We start from the raw sequence: 19591 nt of genomic DNA on the forward strand, positions 1-19591 counted from the left end.
GCAATAAACTTTAGCATGTTGCGCCCTCGCGAGCCTAATTCTGCCCTCGAATTTAAAAGACAGTCAATTGAGAAAAAAAAAAAAAGACTATACCCCAGGTAAGAAATACATTTTTCCTAAGAAAAAGCATTTCCCAGATATGAAACTGACAGTCTGGAAAAGGAAATATACTGAAAACCTGAATCATGGCAAATATAAGTACAATACATATATTTAGAACTTTATAAAATACATAAAGTGCCAAACCATAGCTGAGAGTGTCTTAAGTAATGAAAACATACTTACCAAAAGACACCCATCCACATATAGCAGATAGCCAAACCAGTACTGAAACGGTTATCAGTAGGGGTAATGGAATATGAGAGCATATCGTAGATCTGAAAAGGGAAGTAGGAGATGAATCTCTATGACCGATAACAGAGAACCTATGAAATAGATCTACCGTGAGGAAAACCATTGCATTCAATAGGTGATACTCCCTTCACATCCCTCTGACATTCACTGTACTTGGGCTTCAAAATGCTGAGAAGCGCATATCAACGTAGAAATCTTAGCACAAACTTACTTCACCACCTCCAAAAGAAGGCAACGTTTGAAAAACTGAATTGTGGGTGTGGTGAGGGGTGTATTTATAGGCATTTTGAGGTTTGGGAAACTTTGCCCCTCCTGGTAAGATTGTATATCCCATACGTCACTAGCTCATGGACTCTTGCCAATTACATGAAAGAAAGTTATACTTCAGCTGCTGTCCAGCTGCAGGTAAAAAAAAATGAATACAATGAACTGCAGCCAATCAGCATCAACAGTGCCGAGGTCACAAACTATTTTACTTTGATCTCATTAGATTTCAATTAAAGGGACATTCCAGTCAAAAGGTAAACGCACATAGCTTTATTACATCTCTGAATAGAAAAAACTTTGAAATATACATGTATTAGCAAAAATGCTTCTAGTAAATGTATTACTGTTTTAGTGCTAACATTTTTCTATGCACGTGCATGAGAAGCATAGCTAGATATTTTTACTGCACCCACATTTTAAATAATGCAGCTGTTCAGCTCATCTGTGGGGCTTGTATTGTATCATGTCAGCAATGAAAAAATTGAGTAATTACCAGATGGTATAAGCACCTTAGACTCTCTGAGCAAGTGCTGTGTTTAAAATGCGGGTGCACAGTGCATACTTAAATACACTTTTGAAAGAGCTATAGCTTTTATTGGAAGTATTTTTGCTAATGCATGTATATTACAAAAATGCTTTCGTTCAATACTGAAATGCATCCATGTGGTTTCCAATTTTGGCTGGAATATCACTTTAACTCTCATGAGATTTCATAGTAAACTTCCTTAAACTGAATAGGGAAATTACAGGAGTGTGCACGAGGCTCACTCCCTTCCCTGTCCCAGGACAGGCATACTGATTTGCCTTTACAATGGGGTGTAAATACTTAGGACATTTTAAGGTAAAATAACATAATTTATGCTTACCTGATAAATTCCTTTCTTCTGTTGTGTGATCAGTCCACGGGTCATCATTACTTCTGGGATATTATCTGCTCCCCTACAGGAAGTGCAAGAGGATTCACCCAGCAGAGTTGCTATATAGCTCCTCCCCTCTACGTCACCTCCAGTCATTCGACCAAAGACCAACGAGAAAGGAGAAGCCAAGGGTGTAGTGGTGACTGAATTATAATTTAAAAAATATGTACCTGCCTTAAAAAACAGGGCGGGCCGTGGACTGATCACACAACAGAAGAAAGGAATTTATCAGGTAAGCATAAATTATGTTTTCTTCTGTTATGTGTGATCAGTCCACGGGTCATCATTACTTCTGGGATACCAATACCAAAGCAAAAGTACACGGATGACGGGAGGGATAGGCAGGCTCATTATACAGAAGGAACCACTGCCTGAAGAACCTTTCTCCCAAAAATAGCCTCAGAAGAAGCAAAAGTGTCAAATTTGTAAAATTTGGAAAAAGTATGAAGCGAAGACCAAGTTGCAGCCTTGCAAATCTGTTCAACAGAGGCCTCATTCTTAAAGGCCCAAGTGGAAGCCACAGCTCTAGTGGAATGAGCTGTAATTCTTTCAGGAGGCTGCTGTCCAGCAGTCTCATAGGCTAAACGTATTATGCTACGAAGCCAAAAAGAGAGAGAGGTAGCAGAAGCTTTTTGACCTCTCCTCTGTCCAGAATAAACGACAAACAGGGAAGAAGTTTGGCGAAAATCTTTAGTTGCCTGCAAGTAGAACTTGAGGGCACGAACTACATCCAGATTGTGTAGAAGACGTTCCTTCTTTGAAGAAGGATTTGGACACAAGGATGGAACAACAATCTCTTGATTGATATTTCTGTTAGTGACTACCTTAGGTAAGAACCCAGGTTTAGTACGCAGAACTACCTTGTCTGAGTGAAAGATCAGATAAGGAGAATCACAATGTAGGGCTGATAACTCAGAGACTCTTCGAGCCGAGGAAATAGCCATTAAAAATAGAACTTTCCAAGATAACAATCTTATATCAATGGAATGAAGGGGTTCAAACGGAACACCCTGTAAAACGTTAAGAACTAAGTTTAAACTCCATGGCGGAGCAACAGTTTTAAACACAGGCTTGATCCTAGCTAAAGCCTGACAAAAGGCCTGGATGTCTGAATTTTCTGACAGACGCCTGTGTAACAAGATGGACAGAGCTGAGATCTGTCCCTTTAATGAGCTAGCCGATAAACCCTTTTCTAAACCTTCTTGTAGAAAAGACAATATCCTAGGAATCCTAACCTTACTCCAGGAGTAATCTTTGGATTCACACCAGTATATGTATTTACGCCATATTTTATGGTAAATCTTTCTGGTAACAGGCTTCCTAGCCTGTATCAGGGTATCAATAACCGACTCAGAAAAACCACGTTTTGATAAAATCAAGCGTTCAATTTCCAAGCAGTCAGCTTCAGAGAAGTTAGACTTTGATGATTGAATGGACCCTGAATCAGAAGGTCCTGTCTTAGAGGTAGAGACCAAGGCGGACAGGATGACATGTCCACTAGATCTGCATACCAAGTCCTGCGCGGCCATGCAGGCGCTATTAGAATCACTGATGCTCTCTCCTGTTTGATTTTGGCAATCAATCGAGGAAGCAGTGGGAAGGGTGGAAACACATAAGCCATCCTGAAGTTCCAAGGTGCTGTCAAAGCATCTATCAGAACCGCTCCCGGATCCCTGGATCTGGATCCGTAGCGAGGAAGTTTGGCGTTCTGGCGAGACGCCATGAGATCTATCTCTGGTTTGCCCCAACGTTGAAGTATTTGGGCAAAGACCTCCGGATGAAGTTCCCACTCCCCCGGATGAAGAGTCTGGCGACTCAAGAAATCCGCCTCCCAGTTCTCCACTCCCGGGATGTGGATTGCTGACAAGTGGCAAGAGTGAGACTCTGCCCAGCGAAATATCTTTGATACTTCTATCATTGCTAGGGAGCTTCTTGTCCCTCCTTGATGGTTGATGTAAGCTACAGTCGTGATGTTGTCCGACTGAAACCTGATGAACCCCCGAGTCTTTAACTGGGGCCAAGATAGAAGGGCATTGAGAACTGCTCTCAATTCCAGAATGTTTATTGGCAGGAGACTTTCCTCCTGACTCCATTGTCCCTGAGCCTTCAGAGAATTCCAGACAGCGCCCCAACCTAGAAGGCTGGCGTCTGTTGTTACAATTGTCCAGTCCGGCCTGCTGAACGGCATCCCCCTGGACAGATGTGGCCGAGAAAGCCACCATAGAAGAGAGTTTCTGGTCTTTTGATCCAGATTCAGAGTGGGGGACAAATCTGAGTAATCCCCATTCCACTGACTCAGCATGCACAATTGCAGCGGTCTGAGATGTAGGCGTGCAAAGGGAACTATGTCCATTGCTGCTACCATTAAGCCGATCACCTCCATGCATTGAGCTACTGACGGGAGTTGAATGGAATGAAGGACACGGCATGCATTTAGAAGCTTTGTTAATCTGTCTTCTGTCAGATAAATCCTCATTTCTACAGAATCTATAAGAGTCCCCAAGAATGGAACTCTTGTGAGAGGAAAGAGAGAACTCTTCTTTTCGTTCACTTTCCATCCATGCGACCTTAGAAATGCCAGAACTAACTCTGTATGAGACTTGGCAGTTTGAAAGCTTGAAGCTTGTATCAGAATGTCGTCTAGGTACGGAGCTACCGAAATTCCTCGCGGTCTTAGTACCGCCAGAAGGGCACCCAGAACCTTTGTAAAGATTCTTGGAGCCGTAGCCAATCCGAATGGAAGGGCTACAAACTGGTAATGCCTGTTTAAGAAGGCAAACCTTAGATACCGGTAATGATCTTTGTGAATCGGTATGTGAAGGTAAGCATCCTTTAAATCCACTGTGGTCATGTACTGACCCTCTTGGATCATGGGTAAGATTGTCCGAATAGTTTCCATTTTGAACGATGGAACTCTTAGGAATTTGTTTAGGATCTTTAAATCCAAGATTGGCCTGAAAGTTCCCTCTTTTTTGGGAACCACAAACAGGTTTGAGTAAAACCCTTGTCCTTGTTCCGACCGCGGAACCGGATGGATCACTCCCATTAATAATAGATCTTGTACACAGCGTAGAAACGCGTCCTTCTGTATTTGGTTTGTTGACAACCTTGACAGATGAAATCTCCCTTTTGGGGGAGAGAATTTGAAGTCTAGAAGGTATCCCTGAGATATGATCTCTAGCGCCCAGGGATCCTGGACATCTCTTGCCCAAGCCTGGGCGAAGAGAGAGAGTCTGCCCCCCACTAGATCCGGTCCCGGATCGGGGGCCCTCGGTTCATGCTGTCTTTGAGGCAGCAGCAGGTTTACTGGCCTGCTTGCCCTTGTTCCAGGACTGGTTAGGCTTCCAGCCTTGTCTGTAACGAGCAACAGTTCCTCCCTGTTTTGGTGCAGTGGAGGTTGGCGCTGCTCCTGCTTTGAAATTCCGAAAGGGACGAAAATTAGACTGTCTAGCCTTAGCTTTGGCTTTGTCTTGAGGTAGAGCGTGGCCCTTACCTCCTGTAATGTCAGCAATAATTTCTTTCAAACCGGGCCCAAATAAAGTTTGCCCCTTGAAAGGTATATTAAGTAATTTGGACTTAGAAGTTACATCAGCCGACCAGGATTTTAGCCACAGCGCCCTGCGTGCCTGAATGGCGAATCCTGAATTCTTAGCCGTAAGTTTGGTTAAATGTACTACGGCCTCCGAAATGAATGAATTAGCTAGTTTAAGGACTCTAAGCCTGTCCGTAATGTCGTCCAGCGTAGCTGAACTAAGGTTCTCTTCTAGAGACTCAATCCAAAATGCTGCCGCAGCCGTGATCGGCGCGATGCATGCAAGGGGTTGTAATATAAAACCTTGTTGAACAAACATTTTCTTAAGGTAACCCTCTAATTTTTTATCCATAGGATCTGAAAAAGCACAGCTATCCTCCACCGGGATAGTGGTACGCTTAGCTAAAGTAGAAACTGCTCCCTCCACCTTAGGGACCGTTTGCCATAAGTCCCGTGTGGTGGCGTCTATTGGAAACATCTTTCTAAAGATTGGAGGGGGTGAGAACGGCACACCGGGTCTATCCCACTCCTTAGTAACAATTTCAGTTAATCTCTTAGGTATAGGAAAAACGTCAGTACTCGCCGGTACCGCAAAGTATTTATCCAACCTACACATTTTCTCTGGTATTGCAACAGCGTTACAATCGTTGAGAGCTGCTAAGACCTCCCCTAGTAATACACGGAGGTTTTCCAATTTAAATTTAAAATTTGAAATATCTGAATCCAATCTGTTTGGATCAGAACCGTCACCTACAGAATGAAGCTCTCCGTCCTCATGCTCTGCAAGCTGTGACGCAGTATCAGACATGGCCCTAGAATTATCAGCGCACTCTGTTCTCACCCCAGAGTGATCACGCTTGCCTCTTAGTTCTGGTAATTTAGCCAAAACTTCAGTCATAACAGTAGCCATATCTTGTAATGTTATCTGTAATGGCTGCCCAGATGTACTAGGCGCCATAATATCACGCACCTCCCGGGCGGGAGATGCAGGTACTGACACGTGAGACGAGTTAGTCGGCATAACTCTCCCCTCGCTGTTTGGTGAAATTTGTTCAATTTGTACAGATTGGCTTTTATTTAAGGTAGCATCAATACAGCTAGTACATAAATTTCTATTGGGCTCCACCTTGGCATTGGAACAAATGACACAGGTATCTTCCTCTGAATCAGACATGTTTAACACACTAGCAATAAACATGCAACTCGGTTACAATTTTATTTAATAAAAACGTACTGTGCCTCAAAAGCACTAAACGATTAAATGACAGTTGAAATAATGAACTGAAAAACAGTTATAGCATCACTCTTAACAAACAACACAACTTTTTAGCAAAGGTTTGTTCCCATTAGTAAAATAACACTAATTAAATTTTAAACATAAAAATTACAGAGCAACGTTTTAAATCACAGTCACTATATAAATCTCACAGCTCTGCTGAGAGAATCTACTTCCCTTCAAAGAAGTTTGAAGACCCCTGAGTTCTGTCAGAGATGAACCGGATCATGCAGAAAATATAAGTGTAACTGACTGAAAATTTTTTGATGCGTAGCAAAGAGCGCCAAAAAACGGCCCCTCCCCCTCACACACAGCAGTGAGAGAGAAACGAAACTGTCATAATCAAAACAAGCAAACTGCCAAGTGGAAAAATAATGCCCAAATATTTATTCACTCAGTACCTCAGAAATGCAAACGATTCTACATTCCAGCAAAAACGTTTAACATGAATTAAATACCTATTAAAAGGTTTAATGTACTTTTACAGAGTAATTCCGGTGAAATACCATCCCCAGAATACTGAAGTGTAGAGTATACATACATGTCATTATAACGGTATAGCAGGATTTTCTCATCAATTCCATTCAGAAAATAAAAACTGCTACATACCTCAATGCAGATTCAACTGCCCGCTGTCCCCTGATCTGAAGCTTTTACCTCCCTCAGATGGCCGAGAAACAGCAATATGATCTTAACTACTCCGGTTAAAATCATAAGAAAAACTCTGGTAGATTCTTCTTCAAACTCTGCCAGAGAAGTAATAACACGCTCCGGTGCTATTGTAAAATAACAAACTTTTGATTGAAGTTATAAAAACTAAGTATAATCACCATAGTCCTCTCACACCTCCTATCTAGTCTTTGGGTGCAAGAGAATGACTGGGGGTGACGTAGAGGGGAGGAGCTATATAGCAACTCTGCTGGGTGAATCCTCTTGCACTTCCTGTAGGGGAGCAGATAATATCCCAGAAGTAATGATGACCCGTGGACTGATCACACATAACAGAAGAAATATTTCTTTTTTTACATAGAGATGTTCAGGTGATATTTCCTAGTCAGCTTTTTACAGCTATGCTACATCACTTTCAAGTGTTTAAACATTTGGGTATTGTGGCCCTTTAAACGTTTTCATTTCTGGAACATTAATTACACAGCTGACACTTTGGATCTCTCTCTATCCTAGAAGTTACACTTACAGAATAAGTGTGAAGTCTGTATACCCACTCACCATGCTGCTATTGCTGGAGTTCTTGAGATGGTTGTGCAGGAGTTTGGTAGCACCGTCCTGGAATGTTTTCGGCAAGGCACCCAGTAACATTGTGAATTCAGGTGTATTTAGCTCAAAAAGGGAAATCAAGACTATCTGTGCAGCCTGAAATTAGATGGGAAGGTTCAGTTAGTGACTAACAGAGTACAAATCAGCATACAGAAACCCTCTAGATTGAAATGGTATTTACAGGAACACCAGTGACTTACTGGAATAGATACAGAATTGTATAAGATGATTTTTAACATTACCTTTAAAATACATAATTAATTATGAGGAGAAATATATAATTAGTTGGCAGAATCCTTGATGTTGTATTCATAGTTGGTATGTCAAATATTGTGTTATGGTTTAAAACAAACTATTATTTACTGCACTTAAGAGTAACAAATGTGGAGTAGCAAACTGTAAATGTATTTCATTTATTCAGATAAAAGTTTTATTTAAAGGGACATAAAACAAGTTGGGATAGAGACAAAACAATATATGTACTTTAATTACTTTACCTGCACATTTATACTGCAGTGCCTTGCCATTAACCCTTTTTAGTTTCTGAATAGTAAAGCTCTAACTCCCCCCCCCCCCCACCCCCACAATTCCTTTTATGGCTGTATCTATGTTTATTGATCTTTTGGTAGAATGCAAAGTGAATAGGGATCATCTCCTGGAGCATGCCTAGAAGCTGTGAACTCAATTGAAATATAATGCCTGTGTCTAAACAATGATAAGAGGGGTGGAGTTCGCTGCTCCAGGCAGCTTAGCTATGTAATTAATTTTGCTTATTTTTGAAAATTATTTTAAAATACTTGCCAGCAATTTTTAAACAATTATTTTATGCTAACTATTTTTTATTAATTAGCCCTTTTAGGATATGCACAGATCTCAACCTGTTTTATGGCACTTTAAATCAGTCTTCTGTCAAGTTAAATGTCTATGGCAACAAAGCTTCGACATTTAGCTCTGGCCTAATGCTTGCTCAAACATTTACATATTATATGGCGGCACTGCTAAATCTCACGCTCAGTGAGACAGCAGAGCTAGGTGAAGATGCTTACTTATCCATCAACGGCTAAAACTGCTCATTAACTAAACATCTCCCAATAAACTGTTTGCAAGAATTTTATAGATTTCTGTATACAGCTCTAAATGGCATAATAATGTAAATTTTATGAAAGCAGATTCCATTTTCTTTGGTCTACTGTTGCTCTTTCATTTTTATTATGTTGATATGTTAAGCATATTGCAAAGAAATAAAACTGAATATAAAAATAGATTACAGTTGTAAAAAAAAAAAAAAAGGAAACAGAATATGAACAGTGTGATAAAATTAAATGTAATATTTATGATAAAACCTACTGTATTAAACCTGATCACTATTATTTAGCAAAAGGCCCCGGATTGCAACAAAAATGCTTACGAGGGTCTTTGGGTGTAGATGCAAATAAAAAATAAGAAAGTGAAAATTAAATGCAAAACAAGCCATGATCTATGGATATTATTTTTCTAAAAGGATATGGGAGTAAATGTTTTTGTATGTTGCATATAAAAAATGTATTTATTTTTTTAAACCTCCTGCTCTGAATCTAATGTTATCTATTATGTGTGTATACATAAATGTATATTTATTATAATTGCTTCTTTTGCAATTTTCCAGTACATATCACATTCTGCAGTACAGTATGTGGTTTATTTGAGCATGTGACACAGTAATTGATTATATCAGTGCATGAGCTCATGTACCAACTGTTCAAAGCAAGAGCAAACATACTTTAGTCAGTCTTCAGAGTTGTTTAAAGGGGGGGGGGGGTGTAAGTTCTCAGCCAATTTAAGTTATTTATATAAAGTGCATTTTGTGTTTTTTTTTTTTTTTTCTTTTAATCAGATTTCCCTATACTGAAATTGGATATAGGTGAGAGCAGGTATACACTGACAAAATAGACTACATCACCCAAATGTGAAATCAGAATTTTATGTAGTTTTAAAATATAATATTTTAATGGAGAAGAGATTTTTTTTAATACTAATTTTCTCCATAAATGTAATTTTGATGTTTATTATCTCTCCGTTACATTATTTTTGGGGGGTTTTGTTTTCCGATGAAACCCTTGTAGATTAGGAAGTTGCATCGAAGGTTAAACAACTCAACATAAAAATACATTTTTTTTTTTATTATTATTTAGTATGGTAGATTTTATCCATTGCTGGGTATTTCAGCAAACTAAAATTATTTTGTAAAAGTGATTCTCCTGAACATTTAAAAAAAAAAAAGAAATACACACAAACACATACTGTACATAATTTGATTGCGTAACTAAAAAACACAAACTGATGTACTAATTAATAACTTTACCTGCAAGACCTTTCTAGATTCAACATGCAGGATATTAATGATATAAATCAAAGTCTGGGCCCATTTCTGGGTCGCAACACCATGTTTACTGGGGCGTATCGAGTATATGAGTTGTAGGAGTGTGTGTGTGGTGTATGAAAGTGTGTGTGATGTGTGTTGTAGGAGAGAGAGAGTGTGTGTGTGTGTGTGGTGCATGAAAGTGTGTGTGATGTGTGTTGTAGGAGAGAGTGTGTGTGATGTGTGGTATATGAAAGTGTGTGTGATGTGTGTTGTAAGAGAGTGTGTGTGTGTGCGGTGTATTAAAGTGTGTGTGTGTGATGTGTGTTGTAGGAGAGTGTGTGTGTGATGTGTGGTATATGAAAGTGTGTGTGATGTGTGTTGTAAGAGAGTGTGTGTGTGTGCGGTGTATTAAAGTGTGTGTGTCTGATGTGTGTTGTAGGAGAGAGAGTGTGTGTATGAAAGTGTGTGTGATGTGTGTTGTAGGAGAGAGTGTGTGTGTGTGTGGTGTATGAAAGTGTGTGTGATGTGTGGTGTATGAAAGTGTGTGTGATGTAGGAGAGAGTATGTGTGTTGTAGGAGAGAGAGTGATGTGTGATGTGTGTGATGTGTGTGGTGTAGGAGAGAGAGTGTGTGTGTGATGTATGAAAGTGTGTGTGTGTGATGTGTGTTGTAGGAGAGAGAGAGAGTGTGTGTGTGTGTGTGTGTGTGTAGTGTATGAAAGTGTGTGTGTGATGTGTGTTGTAGGAGTGTGTGTGTGTGTGGTGTATGAAAGTGTGTGTGATGTGTGTTGTAGGAGAGTGTGTGTGATGTGTGTTGTAGGAGAGTGTGTGTGTGTGGTGTAGGAGAGAGTATGTGTTATGTAGGAGAGAGTGTGTGATGTGTGTTGTAGGAGAGTGAGTGTGTGTGTGTTGTATGAATGTGTGTGATGTGTGTTGTAGGAGAGAGAGAGAGGGAGAGAGTGTGTGTGTGGTGTATGAAAGTGTGTGTGTCATGTGTGTTGTAGCAGAGTGTGTTGTGTGTTATTACCTTTTACAACACATTCAAGTTTGACTACAATCAGGAATAAAGTCGCACACATTTTAGTCACTTTGACAAATATTGCAGCTATCTTGTTGAATATTACTTCTGAAATTTTCACAACCAAGCATAAAAATAGGGTCATAAAAGATATGTGGTGCCATGGCACTGGGTCTTGGGGAAAAAAGTTTGAAGAACCCTGTTCTAGATGATCCAGAGCGACATAAAGAGCAGACTTAACCGCTCTCTATGTATACCTCAATGTGCTTTCCATATACCAGAGCTAATGTGCATGTGCTTTTCTCGAAAGCCACTCCAATGTAAACAAGAAAGCACAAGCTTCATTGTTTACTTGGAGAGCTAACGGCTTGTATATTAAAGGGACAGTCTAGTCCAAAATAAACTTTCATGATTCAGATAGGGCATGTCATTTTAAACACTTTTCCAATTTACTTTTATCACCAAATTATGCTTTGTTCTCTTAGTATTCTTAGTTGAAAGCTAAACCTAGGAGGTTCATATGCTAATTTCTTAGACCTTCAAGGCCGCCTCTATTTTGAAAGCATTTTGACAGTTTTTCACCAGGGTGTTCGTTCATGTGTGTCAAATAGATAGCACTGTGCTCATGCACGTGGAGTTACCTAGGAGCCAGCACTGATTGGCTAAAATGCAAGTCTGTCAAAAGAACTGAAATAAGGGGGCAGTTTGCAGAGGCTTAAAATTATTTAATCACAGAGGTAAAAAGTGTATTAATATAACTGTGTTGGTTATGCAAAACTAGAGAATGGGTAATAAAGAGATTATCTATATTTTAAAACAATAAAAATTCTGGTGTAGACTGTCCCTTTAAGGAGAACGTTATTCCTGTTTGTAACTTGCAAATTATAAGAGTTTGGTGTATAAAAATAATTTATGATCCGAAATTCTAAAGTTTAAAGTACATCCTTTGCTTAATATATTTTAATAAATGTATATTATCATCAATATAAATATTTTTACATCTCGCACAATGCTGTAATACCTACTATGTAATGCAATAGTATATCCCTGATCGTGTATAAAATTACTATAAAAATTGTAATTCACTTATGATATATTTTACTAGAATTTCTCCTTGCCTACTTTATATATGAGTGAGATATAAAAATGAGCAATATCTTAGATCAGACGATGCAGCCAATGCCTCCATCTGTAACTTGTTAACATCTATTCTGAGCTATTGTTTAGAATCGCTGTTTACCATTGAAGGTAAAGTACGCATGTGTGCAATAAAATATAGATAGAAGAGGCAGGGCTTGATTCTTGCCGTTTGGCACACACAATGATTAGATGATGGGTGAATACATCACTGACTGAAAAAAAAGAGCTATATTTGGAGTAGGTAGGCGGGAGTATCCGAAAAATTAACCCTTTCAGGGACGATCTTCGTAAAAAAAGATACATATTTAAAATCAAGGATTTCAATTTAAAATTAAATAGGTTTACCACCACTATGATGAGCAGCATTAATTAACCTGAAAGTTGGATTCATGAATATAAGATTTCTCAAAACTTTAAAATACATTTCAGAACTAAATGTTGATGGGATTTCCAGTTTATATTCACGTAGCTGCAATCGTTCCACTGATAATGCTATAAATGAAAAATAAAGTTTCTGGGCTTTGAGGATATGGAAGTAAAGACAGCATACTTTAAAAGAGTCGTTAACAGAGACCTTTAACATAGCATTAACTTATCGACCACAACCTTTTAAGAATTATTAATCTAAATAACTTTTTAAAATCAATGCAGAAAACAAAGATGGACCATGCAACATAAAAAAACCATTGTTAAATTATTTTAGCATCCGCTATGAAACACAAGCATGCAATCTATGCACAACTCAAACATGGATACCAATACACAAAATGCGTTCTCTTGCTATAAAGTATACATTTAACAATTAGTGAGACAGACTTAACATAATGCCTCTGCATAACAGAGCAGTCATTGTGGATGGCGAACAGATTAAGTGACTACACCCGCAGAAAGTGGATAATGAGCTCACTGCAGACACTACAATTCCAATGATGATTAATGTATTATGACTTACTTTATACAAACACTTTCAGAAACTACAAGATGCATCATCACAATCTAACCATTTAAGTGTCTAAAATTGTTACTAAGAAATGTCACTAAAAATAAATAATTTTATTGGGAAATTTTAAAAGGTATTCCATTTATCTGATAAAAATGTAAATAGTAGCTTAAAGGAATACTAAACCCAAATATTTTCTTTCATGATTCAGATAGAGCATGCAATTTTAAGCAACTTTCTAATTTACTCCTATTATCAATTTTTCTTCGTTCTCTTGCTATCTTTATTTGAAAAGCAGGAATGTAAAGTTTAGGAGCCGGCCCATTTTAGGTTCAGCACCCTGGATAGCGCTTGCTTATTGGTGGCTAAATGCAAGCGCAACCCAGGTGCTAAACCAAAAATTGGCCGGCTCACAAACTTTGTATTCCTGCTTTTCAAATAAATATAGGAAAATTGATAATAGGAGTAAATTAGAAAGTTGCTTAAAATTACATGCTCTATCTGAATCAAGAAAGAAAATTTTGGGTTTAGTGTCCCTTTAAAGTAACATTGCGTGATTATTAAAAAAAAATTGAAAGCCAGGAATGAGTTTAATATGTGACTGTACACTCACTATTTTTCAGTTATAAAAAATGAGTGACCCTTAAAGGGACAGTAAAGTAAATTGGAATGTTTAAAATAGTATTCCCTTTCTCAGTGTTTCTAAAACCCAGCCCTCAAGTACCGATAACAGGCCATATTTTCATGCTATCTGAACTAGTGCACAGGTGAAATAATCAGCTCATGGTTGAGAGCAGATTAGTAACCATGGTAACTTATTTCACCTGTGCTATGCAGTAGTTAAGATCATGAAAACCTGGCCTATTAGGGGTACTTGAGGACTGGAGCTGAGAAACACTGCCCTATCTGAATGAAATATTTTGGGTTTCAGGGCCTTTTAATGCCTTTGATTTCAACAGCTATGATCTAAATTGCTTCAAATCTATTTATTGTGAGCCTGTTACACTGTAAATAAAAGTCACAGCACACGCAAATCATTCTTTAAATAAATCAAATGTGAATATATTGAGGCAACCAAAAGTCTCCAATGTGTAAGTGATATTTTGGAAATAATTTAGGGATAAGGGATCTATCAGAGGCTATATATGAATTGGAGAGAGAGAGAAAATGAAATGCAATATCATCCTGGAGACTTTTGGTATCCGTCAGACACAGAACATTACAGGCAATCCTTAAAAACACAGCCAGCCAGTGATCTTTGGTGGTTAGTGAACACGTGACATGTCTACCTGTTTACATTTCTCTTCCAGGTTCACCTCTCCAGGCCCTGAGGATGCTGTGCTGGGTCTAACTTGTAAATCATCGCATACCCAATTATGCAGGGTCTGAGTTTAACAAGACAGCAACGTTGATATGATTCAGAAAAGACCAATCATAATAATACAAGGAAATCTAAACAATTTCATTCTACACCAGATTGTTATAATTTTTCACTGTTATCCAGTACGGAGATGAAAATCAGGAGAATCACTTGCCTTACAATGACGACTACAACCACAAAGATACAGATCATTGCTTAAAAAAAAGGGATTAAAACATCATACATAATATTTCTTGATTAACTGTTCAGTAGCATATTATATCATGCGCTCAGTAATATTTAAGGGATACAAAAAAGCTTTACTATTTTGTATAAAACTAATCACCAACTTTCCACAGCACATGACGTAGGAAATTATTCCTTCCTTATAGGTTAATATAAAATCCCAACGCCCAAAATATATTCACCCAGAAACTCCCTCCCCACACACCCACGTCACTCTCCAATGTTTAAAGGGATTGGGATAGAGACAAAAACATAATTTATGTAAGAACTTACCTGATAAATTCATTTCTTTCATATTAACAAGAGTCCATGAGCTAGTGACGTATGGGATATACATTCCTACCAGGAGGGGCAAAGTTTCCCAAACCTTAAAATGCCTATAAATACACCCCTCACCACACCCACAAATCAGTTTAACGAATAGCCAAGAAGTGGGGTGACAAGAAAAAAAGTGCGAAGCATATAAAATAAGGAATTGGAATAATTGTGCTTTATACAAAAAAATCATAACCACCACAAAAAAGGGTGGGCCTCATGGACTCTTGTTAATATGAAAGAAATGAATTTATCAGGTAAGTTCTTACATAAATTATGTTTTCTTTCATGTAATTAACAAGAGTCCATGAGCTAGTGACGTATGGGATAATGACTACCCAAGATGTGGATCTTTCCACACAAGAGTCACTAGAGAGGGAGGGATAAAATAAAGACAGCCAATTCCTGCTGAAAATAATCCACACCCAAAATAAAGTTTAACAAAAAACATAAGCAGAAGATTCAAACTGAAACCGCTGCCTGAAGAACTTTTCTACCAAAAACTGCTTCAGAAGAAGAAAATACATCAAAATGGTAGAATTTAGTAAAAGTATGCAAAGAGGACCAAGTTGCTGCTTTGCAGATCTGGTCAACCGAAGCTTCATTCCTAAACGCCCAGGAAGTAGAAACTGACCTAGTAGAATGAGCTGTAATTCTTTGAGGCGGAATTTTACCCGACAACATAGGCAAGATGAATTAAAGATTTCAACCAAGATGCCAAAGAAATGGCAGAAGCTTTCTGGCCTTTCCTAGAACCGGAAAAGATAACAAATAGACTAGAAGTCTTACGGAAAGATTTCGTAGCTTCAACATAATATTTCAAAGCTCTAACAACATCCAAAGAATGCAATGATTTCTCCTTAGAATTCTTAGGATTAGGACATAATGAAGGAACCACAATTTCTCTACTAATGTTGTTGGAATTCACAACCTTAGGTAAAAATTGAAAAGAAGTTCGCAACACCGCCTTATCCTGATGAAAAATCAGAAAAGGAGACTCACACGAAAGAGCAGATAATTCAGAAACTCTTCTAGCAGAAGAGATGGCCAAAAGGAACAAAACTTTCCAAGAAAGTAATTTAATGTCCAAAGAATGCATAGGTTCAAACGGAGGAGCTTGAAGAGCACCCAGAACCAAATTCAAACTCCATGGAGGAGAAATTGACTTAATGACAGGTTTTATACGAACCAAAGCTTGTACAAAACAATGAATATCAGGAAGAATAGCAATCTTTCTGTGAAAAAGAACAGAAAGAGCGGAGATTTGTCCTTTCAAAGAACTCGCGGACAAACCCTTATCTAAACCATCCTGAAGAAACTGTAAAATTCTCGGTATTCTAAAAGAATGCCAAGAAAAATGATGAGAAAGACACCAAGAAATATAAGTCTTCCAGACTCTATAATATATCTCTCGAGATACAGATTTACGAGCCTGTAACATAGTATTAATCACGGAGTCAGAGAAACCTCTATGACCAAGAATCAAGCGTTCAATCTCCATACCTTTAAATTTAAGGATTTCAGATCCGGATGGAAAAAAGGACCTTGTGACAGAAGGTCTGGTCTTAACGGAAGAGTCCATGATTGGCAAGATGCCATCCGGACAAGATCCGCATACCAAAACCTGTGAGGCCATGCCGGAGCTATTAGCAGAACAAACGAGCATTCCCTTAGAATCTTGGAGATTACTCTTGGAAGAAGAACTAGAGGCGGAAAGATATAGGCAGGATGATACTTCCAAGGAAGTGATAATGCATCCACTGCCTCCGCCTGAGGATCCCGGGATCTGGACAGATACCTGGGAAGTTTCTTGTTTAGATGAGAGGCCATCAGATCTATCTCTGGGAGCCCCCACATTTGAACAATCTGAAGAAATACCTCTGGGTGAAGAGACCATTCGCCCGGATGCAACGTTTGGCGACTGAGATAATCTGCTTCCCAATTGTCTACACCTGGGATATGAACCGCAGAGATTAGACAGGAGCTGGATTCCGCCCAAACCAGAATTCGAGATACTTCTTTCATAGCCAGAGGACTGTGAGTCCCTCCTTGATGATTGATGTATGCCACAGTTGTGACATTGTCTGTCTGAAAACAAATGAACGATTCTCTCTTCAGAAGAGGCCAAAACTGAAGAGCTCTGAAAATTGCACGGAGTTCCAAGATATTGATCGGTAATCTCACCTCCTGAGATTCCCAAACTCCTTGTGCTGTCAGAGATCCCCACACAGCTCCCCAACCTGTGAGACTTGCATCTGTTGAAATTACAGTCCAGGTCGGAAAAACAAAAGAAGCCCCCTGAATTAAACGATGGTGATCTGTCCACCACGTTAGAGAGTGCCGAACAATCGGTTTTAAAGATATTAATTGATATATCTTCGTGTAATCCCTGCACCATTGGTTCAGCATACAGAGCTGAAGAGGTCGCATGTGAAAACGAGCAAAGGGGATCGCGTCCGATGCAGCAGTCATAAGACCTAGAATTTCCATGCATAAGGCTACCGAAGGGAATGATTGAGACTGAAGGTTTCGACAGGCTGTAATCAATTTTAGACGTCTCTTGTCTGTTAAAGACAAAGTCATGGACACTGAATCTATCTGGAAACCCAGAAAAGTTACCCTTGTTTGAGGAATCAAAGAACTTTTTGGTAAATTGATCCTCCAACCATGATCTTGAAGAAACAACACAAGTCGATTCGTATGAGACTCTGCTAAATGTAAAGACGGAGCAAGTACCAAGATATCGTCCAAATAAGGAAATACCACAATACCCTGTTCTCTGATTACAGACAGAAGGGCACCGAGAATCTTTGTGAAAATTCTTGGAGCTGTAGCAAGGCCAAACGGTAGAGCCACAAATTGGTAATGCTTGTCTAGAAAAGAGAATCTCAGGAACTGATAATGATCTGGATGAATCGGAATATGCAGATATGCATCCTGTAAATCTATTGTGGACATATAATTCCCTTGCTGAACAAAAGGCAATATAGTCCTTACAGTTACCATCTTGAACGTTGGTATCCTTACATAACGATTCAATAATTTTAGATCCAGAACTGGTCTGAAGGAATTCTCCTTCTTTGGTACAATGAAGAGATTTGAATAAAACCCCATCCCCTGTTCCGGAACTGGAACTGGCATAATTACTCCAGCCAACTCTAGATCTGAAACACAATTCAGAAATGCTTGAGCTTTCACTGGATTTACTGGGACATGGGAAAGAAAAAATCTCTTTGCAGGAGGTCTCATCTTGAAACCAATTCTGTACCCTTCTGAAACAATGTTCTGAATCCAAAGATTGTGAACAGAACTGATCCAAATTTCTTTGAAAAAACGTAACCTGCCCCCTACCAGCTGAACTGGAATGAGGGCCGTACCTTCATGTGAACTTAGAAGCAGGCTTTGCCTTTCTAGCAGGCTTGGATTTATTCCAGACTGGAGATGGTTTCCAAACTGAAACTGCTCCTGAGGACGAAGGATCAGGCTTTTGTTCTTTGTTGAAACGAAAGGAACGAAAACGATTGTTAGCCCTGTTTTTACCTTTAGACTTTTTATCCTGTGGTAAAAAAGTTCCTTTCCCACCAGTAACAGTTGAAATAATAGAATCCAACTGAGAACCAAATAATTTGTTTCCCTGGAAAGAAATGGAAAGTAGAGTTGATTTAGAAGCCATATCAGCATTCCAAGTCTTAAGCCATAAAGCTCTTCTGGCTAAGATAGCCAGAGACATAAATCTAACATCAACTCTAATAATATCAAAAATGGCATCACAGATGAAATTATTAGCATGCTGGAGAAGAATAATAATATCATGAGAATCACGATTTGTTACTTGTTGCGCTAGAGTTTCCAACCAAAAAGTTGAAGCTGCAGCAACATCAGCCAATGATATAGCAGGTCTAAGAAGATTACCTGAACATAGATAAGCTTTTCTTAGAAAAGATTCAATTTTTCTATCTAAAGGATCCTTAAACGAGGTACCATCTGACGTAGGAATAGTAGTACGTTTAGCAAGGGTAGAAATAGCCCCATCAACTTTAGGGATTTTGTCCCAAAATTCTAACCTGTCAGTCGGAACAGGATATAATTGCTTAAAACGTTTAGAAGGAGTAAATGAATTACCCAATTTATCCCATTCCTTAGCAATTACTGCAGAAATAGCATTAGGAACAGGAAAGACTTCTGGAATAACCGCAGGAGCTTTAAAAACCTTATCCAAACGTATAGAATTAGTATCAAGAGGACCAGAATCCTCTATTTCTAACGCAATTAGTACTTCTTTAAGTAAAGAGCGAATAAATTCCATCTTAAATAAATATGAAGATTTATCAGCATCAATCTCTGAGACAGAATCCTCTGAACCAGAAGAGTCCAAAGAATCAGAATGATGGTGTTCATTTAAAAATTCATCTGTAGAGAGAGAAGATTTAAAAGACTTTTTACGTTTACTAGAAGGAGAAATAACAGACAAAGCCTTCTTTATGGATTCAGAAACAAAATCTCTTATGTTATCAGGAACATTCTGCACCTTAGATGTTGAGGGAACTGCAACAGGCAATGGTACATCACTAAAGGAAATATTATCTGCTTTAACAAGTTTGTCATGACAAT

General features: G+C 38.7%; 1 protein-coding gene across 4 annotated transcripts in view; it reads right to left on the reverse strand.

Annotated features, from left to right (window-relative positions):
• The window catches only part of LOC128643506 (CLIP-associating protein 1-like), a 235599-nt gene that overhangs the window by 21270 nt on the left and 194738 nt on the right, over positions 1-19591 (reverse strand). For 2 of the 4 annotated variants that reach the window (XM_053696353.1, XM_053696352.1), the window contains exons 5-6: positions 14349-14444; positions 7574-7717 (exon numbers count right to left, since the gene is read on the reverse strand). In XM_053696353.1, the coding sequence (XP_053552328.1) occupies positions 7574-7717; positions 14349-14444 (240 nt within the window). The remainder of the gene's footprint in view (positions 1-7573; positions 7718-14348; positions 14445-19591) is intronic. The other 2 variants (XM_053696355.1, XM_053696354.1) reach the window with 1 other exon arrangement.

This window comes from Bombina bombina, unplaced genomic scaffold (assembly GCF_027579735.1).
Source record: "Bombina bombina isolate aBomBom1 unplaced genomic scaffold, aBomBom1.pri scaffold_655, whole genome shotgun sequence".
In the NCBI taxonomy this organism is placed as follows: domain Eukaryota; kingdom Metazoa; phylum Chordata; class Amphibia; order Anura; family Bombinatoridae; genus Bombina; species Bombina bombina.